General features: G+C 39.0%; 1 protein-coding gene across 2 annotated transcripts in view; it reads right to left on the bottom strand.

The window, feature by feature from the left end:
* The window catches only part of LOC122811902, a 294,398-nt gene that overhangs the window by 164,735 nt on the left and 116,854 nt on the right, over positions 1 to 12,809 (bottom strand). For both annotated transcript variants that reach the window (XM_044084055.1, XM_044084057.1), the window contains one exon: positions 1,021 to 1,125. In XM_044084055.1, coding sequence (XP_043939990.1) covers positions 1,021 to 1,125 — 105 coding nt within the window. The remainder of the gene's footprint in view (positions 1 to 1,020; positions 1,126 to 12,809) is intronic.

Genomic DNA, 12,809 nt, shown 5'->3' with positions numbered 1-12,809 from the left:
TACTACGCACCTGCAACTCCTACAAAAACATTTCTTGGAGAAGAAGATTGGTAAATTGAGGAGCAGTCATCTGACTGGCCCTGCCAAGGACATTTTTTACCCTTTTTGAGCCATTGCTCCCTTGATGCCAGAGTGCAAAAAGTCACATACAGAAATATGTGCTTATGTACTCATAACAGTAACCGATACCAGGATTGATTATGATGTATATGTTGTTTTATTACTCATCTTACAAACCCTAAATGTCTACTTCTGGGTAGTCAGTTGAAAGAGAAGCCTACCAGGTCTTCCCAAGGAAGGGGAGCAGGGCACAAGTCCCTCAGTATCCTATGGGAAGGGATAAGTCTGGCTGGTTAAGGACTGACCCTTTATAGTAAAGGCACGGGTTGGGCAAAGGACTAGTGCTGCTTTCTTGCACCCTTGTGGAGGTCAGGGAGACACAAAACTTAGAAGCTGACAGTTAACAGGAGATATAAGTAAATATCAAAATCCTTTCACACATGGGATCGATGAGCAAGTGTGCTAACAAGACTGCATTGCCAGGGTTTGCAGGAAGGTATAATGTTAAACCCCTCAACTCCACATTATGTTTAGGTGCCTGGCTACTTAAATCAAGCTCTGTGTTAGCGCTCCCATCTCAGCAGCCTACAAGGCTCTCCCCATGGAGGGATCCACAGGGATATTACTATAGCAATAGGAATGATGCATCAGATAGCCTTCAATAGTAAGGAAACAAAAAATACATGATTCACATTAGGAAGAAAATAAATTGCATTATGACTATTTGTTGTTTAACCATGCTGTTCACCTTCTACATCCAGCCACCTTCTCAGGAAGCTTATTGAGAACAACAGCTTAGGTACTGATTACATGATAAGGCCTTCTTTATAAAGAACTCACACTTTTGTCTTAAGTTTATTTTATTGTTCCTTCTCCAACACACAGAAACACATATGCAGTTCCAGCTTCTAATTTCTAGCTACGGCTTTCTCAAGTTTGATTGCGGAATGATTGTCATACCTGTAAAACTTGCTTGCTCGATCTGTCCTTCGTGATTATCTTCTTGGCCATTTGAGGCTGGGAACATGACTGGCTTTACAGGTGGAACTGGAGGAGAACCAGAATCTCACAAAAAGAAAAAGAATGGAATACAGTGTCATAATGATAGTTGTTAATTACACGTTTTATAGAAAAGAGTGAATACATACAGTAGTAATTTATTTAATTACAGTCTACTGTTACATGCATTAAAGGCATATGCTTTTTTTTTACATTCCTTTGTGACTAGAGACCCGATAGTGTGGCCTGGCAGATTGTGCCCCAACCCTGGTGCTCCAAAACGTCACAGATTCCCGACAGTAGCTATAATTGTTTACCTTTCAAAGCAGGCTATTAAAGTTAACCTGAAACCCTTCCATACACTTCAGTCTCCAGCTCCATATGTAATACAGTAGGTATAGCATAAATGCTAATAACTTCATGCCATATGATACAGCTTCTAGAGAGTTAAATCTGATTAAAAACATCATGCAGACTAATTGCATCTCCTCAGACTGTGTACTGTTTACTGGGTATCCTGACAAACACAGATAGATATATGACCTTGTGCCACCACAGGAGACATAGTTGCAGAAGAGAAGAAATATATCTGCATAACTGAAGAAAAATATTTGAATACAAGAGTCTATGTTTCTGAAAGTACAGTGCATAATTTACAGTAAAATGCCACAATTGTAACCTCCTGGGATTCTTCTTCTGCTTGGAATCCCAGATGACCATTGCCTTTGGATTCCAGCATTCAGTTTCTTCCTTACTGTCAGAATAGCCAAAAGACAAGAAAGCTGTAATATACCTTATTTCTGTACAAAAAGCTATTTATTCACTAGAAGGACATAACGTCCCTCAGAGGCTTTTGAGGCTTATCTTCCTTAGCTGAAGAACATAGTCAGGGACTGTCAATTTGGTAAACTGCAGGATTCATTAAAAAGAGGCATAATAGTTTGTGGGATAAAAAAATGTCGTAATAGGGCCTTGCTTTTAAGTAAACAGACATAACCTTACCAAAAGTTGTGGATATATATGCAATGTAAGCGACATCATAAATGTTTGTGTCTTTCAGCTTTTCCCGGTTAGGGGTTGCCACTGCGGAACTCCGGTCCGCTAATGATTGGCAGTAGAATTTTTATGTACTGGCTTGCCGGGCCTAACGCACAACCATCAACGAAGGAACACCCATTCATGCATGTGGCCACACAGAAGACGCTCTGAGAATTCAACGGGCAACGTCTAACTGTGAGGCGACAACGCTACTGCAGCACCATCACCGCAGTCTCAAGTGACATCATAAATATGGAGTTAAAAGAATAAAATGTGGGTTAAATATAAAAAAAGATAAAAGGAGAGAAATAATGTGAGAATACATTGTAACAGTAATGAATATGACAGGGAACTATTCCAGAATGCTGAGTAACAATAATGAGGATAACAAATAGAGCCATGATGTGCACAAAGTCATGCAGCTGAAATACAAGCCTCGTGTACCAGGTTTGGCTATTTGCATGAGTAAAAAAGTACTCTATTTTTAATCATTATTGGGTACTTATGTATTATCGCTACCATAGTTTGTCAGAATTTGCGGTGGTCTCGGCAGGAAGTTACTTTAGTGAAAATGGGACATTGCTGAGACTGCTGCAAATTCTGACAAATTTAAAAAATTAAATTAAATTTAAACTGTTGTAACCTTCCTTTTTATACATAATATTCCAATTAGAAAAGGTCTGCCTTAACTGATGCAAACCAGATTTCTAGTGAGAATGTGTAACAGTGAGGTTGCATTACAGTCATTTAAAATACTTTTTATTTTAAAGTTTGCACTGTATTTGGCTTTGCTTGTGTTTTCTTTTTGTGATTGGCATGTTCGATAGCGTACACAGGTGGAAAGGGGTAGGATTATTAACATCACTTGCCGTTATCTTATGGAGTTCGTTATCTTAAAAAAAAGTTGGACCAAGCACGGGTAGGATTATTAAAATCATTTGTTGTTTTCTGATGGAGTTCGTTTTTTTAGAAAAGTTGAACAAAATTTAAAACATTACTGTTTTATAAATTTATCTGCGGTGGTGCAGCGGTAGCATTGTTGCCTCACAGCAAGAGGTTCTCCCGTTCGATTCTCGGCTAGGGGAGTGCCTTCTGTGTGGAGTCTGCATGTCCTCTCTGTGGTTGGGTGGGCGTTCGAAAGACATTCGTAAATGGGCGTGCCTTTGTTGAAGGTTGAACGTCAAGCTGGCACCTCGGCGTTCGTGAAAATCTACTGCCAATCATTAGTGGACCGCAGTTCTGCTGTGGCGACCCCTAACCGGGAAAAGCCGAAAGACAAACAACAACAACTGTTTTATAAATTTATGAGAGGGATGTTTAAACAAGCGTATTGTCAGCATTCACGCCATTCTAAGCAACATGTTATTTAACTGAGAATGGAATGTTGCCGTGAATGCTGACAATATGTGGTTGCGATAATACGTAAATACCCATTCTTGTACTGTGCTGCAGTAAAATGTTTTCAAAAATGTGTAGAATAAAAATATACCTTTGCATGCTGTTAAAAAGAAAGCTGAAAATCAATTGTTTCTTGGCACTAATGAAGTGAAAGTTAATATAGTGAAATCTGAAAAGGGATCAGAAACACTGAGATAAGAGTGCAAATTGGACTGATGCAAGAAATACTTATAATTATTTAATGAAATGTTAGAAACGTGCACAGCATAATATTTTGTCTGAAGAAACTTTTGAAAACTTGGGCCTCAAAAATATAGAGAAGTGGGCTGTATGTACATTATTAACACATTCAGGGTACCAAGTAATGCCAAGGGGTCAAAGGTTACTGATATATGAGTATAAAAATAAGAACTGCAAGATTCTTGATTGGTGTTCAGAAACAAAAAGCATAGAGCGTGACACAAAATAGCATGTTGAGTGTTCAAGCATACATATGAGGTGATTCAGAGAGACACATAGCACAGTCATGTTACTGAGAAAATAACACAGTATGCATTACATTCAGATAGATTACAATACACAAATGAGAGGCATCACATATGAAAATTGTAATCTCAAACATGGCATAGTGGTTCAAAAATGAATAAAAGTAGGAGAACGAGGCATTGTGAAAAGCTGTTCTAAATGCCAGTATTCTCTGGTGAAGAGGATTATCTGTTGTAACAAGATGCTACACAATGCATCTATATTAGTTGAGAAGCATTTATTAGTTGTCACACTCAGAACCAGTGTCCATAGTATTGCTCACCCTCATATAACACATCACAGGTGAGCACACCAGCGCTAACTTGCCATCATGACTGGGACAGTTTCTCCAATCACTCCACTCCCAGGTTCTCCTCCATTGGTGGCTACCATCTGAATGGCAGCCTAATGGGGTCCCCATGCTGTAGCTGTTTATATAGTACTATGTTTAGCTCAGAAGCATTTGTTAGTTGCTGCTCTCAGAGCCAGTCAACTATTACCATGTTGACACAGGCACCATATGGGAACTTGCAGACATGGGCCAGTTTCACATGGAATCATGGAGGATGCATGGAATTCCTATCAAAGTGGGCACTAAGATCTGTGTGGTAATCCTTACCACAGGGACCTTCTAGCATCCAATGGGTGCACATTAGGAGCTTCATAAGTGTGTGTCTGACTCATGAATCCAATACCAGTTCCTTGATGTGATGCTGCAGCTTGTGTCTAAGCTTATATGGTTCCCACAGAAAGCAGAGAAAAGGATCACCTCTATGCAAGCATTCTGTGAATTAGCTTTTTCTCCTGTGGTTCTCAAACCATTGACTGTACCACATCACTGCCAGGACCCTGGCTGCTCCACATGGCAATTAACTGGAAAGGCTTCCACTCCAGCAACTGCCAAGTGGTGTGCAGTGCACAGGGTATAATCTAAAATATGTCTATGCACCATCTTGGCAGTTACCACAACTGCCACATGTAGCAAATCTGCAACATATACCAGCAATCTGTACAGGGTGATTTTCCACAGGGTTATCTAATTGGCAGGACCTCACATGTCCCTCACACAGTTAATGATAACCCCCCATTGACATAGGCCACAGGCTACTCATATTGGTGTCCACTGCTGTGTGCTGCAAATGATGCAGCATATGCCTTAGAACAGTGGCTCAGGAACCCCATCTACAGACCTCAGACCATGGTGGACATGGCATATAACACCACACTGTTGCAGATTTGTACCATTGTTGAGCATGTGGTCAGGTTGCTAAATGACCACTTGTGTGGCTTATATACATCTGGTGGTGTGTGTGCACCATTTTACACAACACAGTACTATGTAATCAACTACAGCATGGGTACACCATCAGACTACTATTCAGATTGTAGCCACCAGTGGTGGAAGAGCTGGGAGAAGAATCATTGAAGGAACTAGTTGCAGGATCACCCTATGTGAGGCTGAGGCAGGTGCAATACATGGGGGTTCTGGCAAAAAGATGGTGTCTAATCCACAACATGACAGAGGCAACATAGAACAAAACTTGATGGATGCAATTGTGCACCCAGGCTATGAGTACAGTAGACTGTATGGCCATGTTGTGTACTGGATGTTAACTAACGCACACGTCTGAGAATTGAGCAGGGCACAATCATCACCAGTTGCACAGGTGGAGAGGGGTTCAGTGACATGGAACAGCAATGCTAACATTCATACAGGGTTATGAGTGGTGGATACAGTAGCCAGGCATACAGGTAGGTGGTTGGGAAGTCAAGAATCACATCATCAATGAATAGATTGAAACTTTCAGGAGGGAAATGCTAGCTAGGTGGATTGGGTGGCCCTGCAGCACTACAATCACATGCATCCCAAGCAAAGGTAAGCATAGCACTTCAGTAGCATGTACAGAACCCCTGCTGTAGCTCCCCATGTTGGAAGATAGTAGAGTGCAGGTGTCCAAATCCATATGGGTGGCCATATTGTAGCACTGCTTTCTGTACACCCCAGGTGTATATAGGGTTATAGGTAGCTATTAGGCATGTGGTCTTGGAGACAATTGAAAGTTTGGCCCAATTTCTGATTTGCCCTAAAACACCGTCTGGTTAAAGGACTTGCTCAAGCTCACTCAGTAGACAAATGGAGTCTGTGGCAATCAAACCCTGGTCCAGGAAACAGCTTGTTAATAACTCATAACTTAACCCTCTGCTCTAACTGCCAGTCTATGCTATAGATGGCATGAAACTGCATGACTAGGAGTGATAGCTCTGTGGAGTGTATCTACAATGAAGCCAGGAGAGTGTCAATCATGGTTATGAGACTGCCTACCCCTATAGGTGGAGGCAGCCACCGAAAGTCTGAATGGCAATGCCCTTTCCCCCATGCACCAGATAATTCCTGATATTGCTACAGGAGGTAGCTTCACAAAGGAATTCTGTGCCCGCTTAGATAAATGTATAGAACTTTCACTCCCAACCAGATCTAAATATAATGGGAAATTTTAAAACAAACCACCCTGGTGGTCCACCACCATAAATAAACTCTACCAAAAAAAAAAAAAACTTCCTTAAAGTATACAACAGATTAAAAGATCCTTGTAGTAACAACAACATCAGAAAAAATAAATAATACTTGAAAAATACTATTAGGTCAACTAAAGCAGCCCATGAATTTAGGTTAGCATCTGAAGCTAAGGACAATTACAAATCCTTCTTCAGCTAAATTAGGAAATTAGGAAATAACACAAAGTGTTTTGAACTTTTTCTGGCACCACCTACTCTGATCCAGTAGGTATTGCCAATATACTAGCAAACAAATTCAGTATGAAATTTACTCTAGAGATGGCTGTCCAAAACCCACTTATCCCTAAATCTCTAAGACCCCCACTATCACTAAAGAACATGTACTGAAGGTATCTCCAAGACTACAAATACTTCCTCCATGGGATCTGACAATGTACCTGGCTGTTTTAATAAACAGTATTAAATAAGCCCCAGCAAAACCACTCCTTAAACTATTTAACCCGTGTTTAGCCACTGGCTTTGTCCCTGATGTTTGATGCACAGCAATAATGATGCCACTTCACAAGGGTGTCCCCACCACTGACTTTATGAATTATAGGCCCATCAGCCTGACAAGTCTTATTTGCAAAGTCATGGAACATATTATAACTGACATGATAAATTATGTTATTAAAAATCTCATCAGGTTAGATCCACAGCAGTTTAACTTTGTCAAGGGTACAAGACCTAATCCTTAGGGTGTGGGTAGCAGGTGAATCATCAGAGAGTATGATGCTGGCCGGCTTGTGTCCTGCAGGGCTCAGTGCTGGGGCCTCTTTTGTTTGGCATTAATTTTTCTGATCACAAGACCGTGAACCAAGACCTCTGGCTAAGCAAGTTTGCATATGACTGTAAACTAGGTATCATTATCAAATCCCCCTCTGATACCTTAGCCCTTCACAAAACTTATACTCATAAATACCTGGTGTGCTAAATGGCCTAAAACGTGTTGTATTGTCATATTTGTAAATAAACCCTCCTCAAACATGCAATGTAGACAGCATCCAACTCTAAATTTAGAATGCTGTTAAAGACCTTGGAATTTGGATTGATAATTTATTGTCCTTTGATTATAATGTAACGACAGTCGTTATAAAGTCCTTCTACTTAGTAAAGCTAATTATAAAAGGAATATCATACAGATTGAAAGAGGTCATTTTTCCCTTATTTTCAGCATTGATTAAGCCAATTATTGAATACAATCCCCCTTTCTGATGTACCTCAACAAAAAACCCAGACGTTCTTAACTAAAAAGATCACTGGCTTAAAAACACTAAGCTATGAAAAAAGAGTGGGGGCATTGTTATTCAACATCTTATAGACTCCTGATGGGAGATCTGTATTGTCTTACCTTCTGTACCATTAGCGACAGTGGTCCTAGAACTCTTGTATCAATAGAAATCAAGTAGGCCCACAAATACCACAACCGGGATCTAATTTTTCATCAGCAAATAAAACAGTGGAGAGATAAGTTCACTATAAAAGTATACAATGATTTGCAACCATAGGGGTGTGTGAGCTGCTTCACCCCTTCAACACTATCTTTTGAAGCACACCTCAATTCTACAGGTCAGTGTCAGTTACTAAACTGGCAGTAGTCCATAATAAACACATACCTGCTTATTCAAACACTCTCTTACTAAACCTCAAGCGTCTACAATTCCAACACCTATACTTTTAATTTTAATTCCAAGCAAACTTCCTTTACTAAATGATCCTCTATAACACACACCTCTTAAACACTAGGTAGTCAAATACATTTTGTGCTACTGCTTTTGATAACAACTGATATATTACTACCACCACCTCTCATAAGCCATCACTTTATCATCTACACCCCCTTTACCTTTATAACAATTGCATCTTCTCATAAACGTAACTCCGCACATCCTTGCAGATGGAGCACTCTCTCACCTGCACATCACTCAATGCTACAAGCATCAAGAATAGGATTAATAACATTAGGATCTTTCTGAACTCCTGCTTTCCCTTACTGAATATTGGCTCAAACGATTATGCCAACACCAAGGGCAGGGTTGGCATAATGGTTAAAGTCATTATGTCACAGATGAAATGTACAGGGTTTGATTATAACCTCTAATTATTGACTAGGCTTGTAATAGTCTGCAGCCTGGTAGAGTAGTTTTCACCTAGGATCCACCATATGCACCACTTTTTTCCCAGTTATAACTATAACTTTGATGCCTAACCAGGTAAAAGGGTTGGAGGCGGTGTGATGCTACTGTAAAAATCAGTCAACATTTGACTTGCTGTCCAAGCCACTTCATTTGTTAACCCTTGCTGGCTTCTAATCAAATTCCCAATTAACTCCACACAGCAACTCTACCTGGCCATTACCTACCTACCACACCCAGCATCAATCCACAAATTAAAAAAAAATCTACTACTGCCCATACTTTTTCTCATCAAACCTAATAAAACAGTATTATTCTACGAGACTTTAATCTAAATCTATTGGGAACCTATAAAACATGACCTAACTGCATTTAGATTCATAGGTTCATAGGTTGGTACTAGGCTTTCGGCCCTAGGGCCTGTACAAGCCTAGCCATAACAATTCCCTGGATATTTCTTCCCACAGTATTTACTTCCCTTGACCCCTGTCTAGCAGGGTGACTGACATGATCCCTGGGGTGAATTTTCTATCTCCCATCCAATCGTCAAGGTTCCTTTTGAAGAGGGCCAATGAGGCACTCTGCTTGACATGTATGGGCAGTCTATTCCAGAGTATGGGGAGTCTCTGGGTCAGGAACCTATCCCTCCAGCATGTTTTGTTCATTGTGATGACAAGGTTTAGATTCCTGGAGCATGTGGCTCTGAGAAATTGGGATTTCTTTAAGTGAAGCATGTCCAACAGCTCAGGGTTTGACATGCCCTTGTATGTTAAGCAGAGATTGCCTCTGAGTAGACAATATGCCACAGAGTACAGCTGGAGTTTTTTTAGATGGTCAGCATAGGGCATCTGCTTTAGGCCTGTGATTCTTTTAGTGAGGTATTTCTGCGACCTTTCCAGCTGTTGCAGATGTCTTGTGAGGTACATACCAAACTGGGGGATTGTACTCTATAATGGGTCTAATGAGGGATGAGTACATTGGGACAATGACCTCCTTTTTTCTGGATGAAAAGCCCTTAGTGATGAAGTGTGCTACATAGAAGGATTTCCTTACTGTTGTGGCGATGTGGTTATCGAAGGTGAGACCACGGTCCACCTGTGTCCCTAAGTCTAGATCATTAGATCATTCTCTTGGTGTACAGGAATGTCTGGGGCTCACATGACCTGAGTTTTTTTTTTTTTAACAAAGAAAATGTTCCTGTTGACATTGTAGATGCGCATGCTGCTGAGCTGAAGAAGGGAGCCAAAGACTTTGAATTTTGCTTGTTGCATGGCTCATTCATAGGAAACAGCAGTTCAGTTTAAGAAACAGGAAAATGAGGGACATGGTTTTGAGTGAAACAGTCCTAACCTTATTACCCTGACACAAGGAAAGTTCCTAACCATACAATTTATTGTACCACACGTGTAGTAAATGGTAAAATATTTACCACAAAGTAATGTTTACACTGAAATAGGAATGGCTAGGGCCTATTTAGAGTGTCCAATCCAAACAGTCCCATGGGGAGAATTATTGTAATTTGAACAGTGGTGAATTAGCCTTATTAAATGATTTTGTTAAAGACAAAACAGTATGCATAATGAAACCTGATAAAGGGAGTGGAGTGGTTTTAATGAATAGGGTGGAATATTTAAACAAAATGAATGTGCTGCTTATGGATAGTACATATGAGGAAAGCTCCTTAAATGAGATGCACATTGCTTAAAGAAATATAGACCTAGAGTTGGATGATATGTTGTTCCAATGCCAAATCAGCCTTGATGAATATAATTATATAAAAAATGACTATCCCAGGATTCTGAATATTTTTGGAATACTGAAGATCCACAAGGGCCTTACTAATTTAAGTTTTAGGCCTATTGTGGATGGTAATAGATCAAAAACTTGCTATATGAGCAAGTATATTGATCATTATTTACAGAAAGGCTTACAAATATTTGAATATATATTACAAAGGATTTGTGGCATTTCTTAAAGAAATTAAATGCAATAAAATGGGAGCCTGGGTTGATCATGGTGACTGTGGATGTTGTTAATATGTTCAGTATTATACCACATTTTGAAGGTATAATATGGTTGGAGGTTCAGTTAGCAAAAACCAGAATGTATGACCAGGACACCATTAATAAGATTATTGCCCTGATTGAAATGGTATTAAGCAATAATTATATACATTTTGAAGGGCAATATTTTAAACAAGCCACTGGGGTAGCCATGGGGGCTGCCTGTGCTCTCATATTTGCAAATTTTGTAATGTCATACTGGGAATAGGAATTTTTAATGAAAAGTAGTTATTGGACAAAAAATTTACATTATACTAGATTCCTGGATGATCTTTTTTTGTTGTGGAGGGGTAGTCAGCAAGAATTAGATGAATTTTTTGTTACATTAACAACACAGTGGAGTTCTTAAAATTCACCTACTATTTTAGTAAAGAACAAATCACATATTTAGACATAGAGTTGAATGTTGATAAGATTAATGGTCTCCTATATTCTAAGATATATAGAAAGCTAATTTTTTCAAATTCCTATTTAGAATTTAAAAGTTGGCACCCTTTACATCAAAAAAGAGCAATTATCAAAGGCCAACTGGTAAGGGGTGCCAGGATGGTTAGTCATGATGAGCATTTTCATGATGAAATTAGTTTTATAGTCAACATGTTTGTTAAAAGGGGCTATCGCCTGGATTTGTTGGAAGAATTATTCAAGGAAGTGATAGGTAAAAGGTACAAAATATTTATGTACCAATTTTGGGTGGGCCTCACAGGCCACAAAGTGAACTATTTGTTAATTACAGACTCAGGGGAAATGAAGTGGGATTCAGGTTTATAACTACTTTTAACCTGGATTCTGGGGGCATCATCCAGGCCATTGTCAATAACTGGGAAATCCTGGCTTTTGATCTGAATGTAGGGAATAAAGTTGGAAAGTGTCCCCCTAGTATTGTATATAGGAAGGATAGGTCCCTTAAAAACATGTTTGAGCATAATGAAAATGCACATGACCTTTCAAATAGAGCTAAAGGCAATACGAAATGTGGAAAGTGCAATTATTGTTGCCACATCTTTGAAACAGGAGAGCAGTGTAAATTGAATAGAAACAATTCTATCTCTATAAAAGGACACTACAATTGTAGTAGTGTTAATGTGGTTTATTTGGCAAAATGTCAAAAATGTTTGGCATTTTATGTAGGAAAGACCTCCCGAGCATTTAAGACATGCATCAGTGAACATCTTTATGACATAAAGAAAAGAAAAATTACTAATGCTTTATTTAGACATATTAAAGACAATGGGACACACTCATTTAAATTTTTGGCTATTGATCATATAGTAAAGGACCCTCAGGGTAAAATAGTAGACTTGCACTTAGATGCAAGTGAATTGAGATGGCAGTTAAGGTTGGATGCCACCCACTTTCCTGGATTAAATGAGGCAGTTAATATTGCATGTATTTTAAAATTAAAACATATTATGGGCTAGATGGTTTGAAGTGTCCTATAAGGCACAATTAAATTAAATATGAGATGTGTTTTAATGCTTTAAATGTTTTACAATGTTAGTGAAACACAATATGAGTGAGTTTCAATCATTTATTTATTTACTTACTTATATTTTGATAAATTTGTAGTGTGTTTTTAAGGTGTAATTAAGTGATTCATGTGACATCATTAAGCTATGGTATTTAAGGGCTGGGTTTGTAATGAAATTTGTTCTGATGAAGTCTCTTGAAGGAGAAGAAAGCGCTTGCCCATTACCAATAAAGTTTGGCATTTGTTTGCAACTCTTTTTGTCTCACCTGATTTGGAGCTGTGAGCTGCTGTGGTTTGAAGATTCTGAAGTTTCAATTTGTGGTGGTGTTGGTTTGACCTTAATATATGTGTTTTCCTGTTTCAGATGAAATCTTTAACTATTTCTTTCTCAGCTACTTGCTTTCAACCTTTGCTGTGTGTATGTGAGAAAAACATGTACCTGTGTGTACATATCATTAAACAAATCTCAGTTTTGTGATAATTCACTGTAATAATTTTACTACATTTACACTAGTTTTTGTACATTTTGAGCTTTTCTCCCCGGACATCAGCTGAAAATGGACC

The sequence above is a fragment of the Protopterus annectens genome, chromosome 9.part0 (genome assembly GCF_019279795.1).
Source record: "Protopterus annectens isolate FY-2018-M chromosome 9.part0, PAN1.0, whole genome shotgun sequence".
NCBI classification, from domain to species: domain Eukaryota; kingdom Metazoa; phylum Chordata; order Ceratodontiformes; family Protopteridae; genus Protopterus; species Protopterus annectens.
Note: the sequence above shows the minus strand (reverse complement) of the source record. Positions and strands in the feature narration are given on the sequence as shown.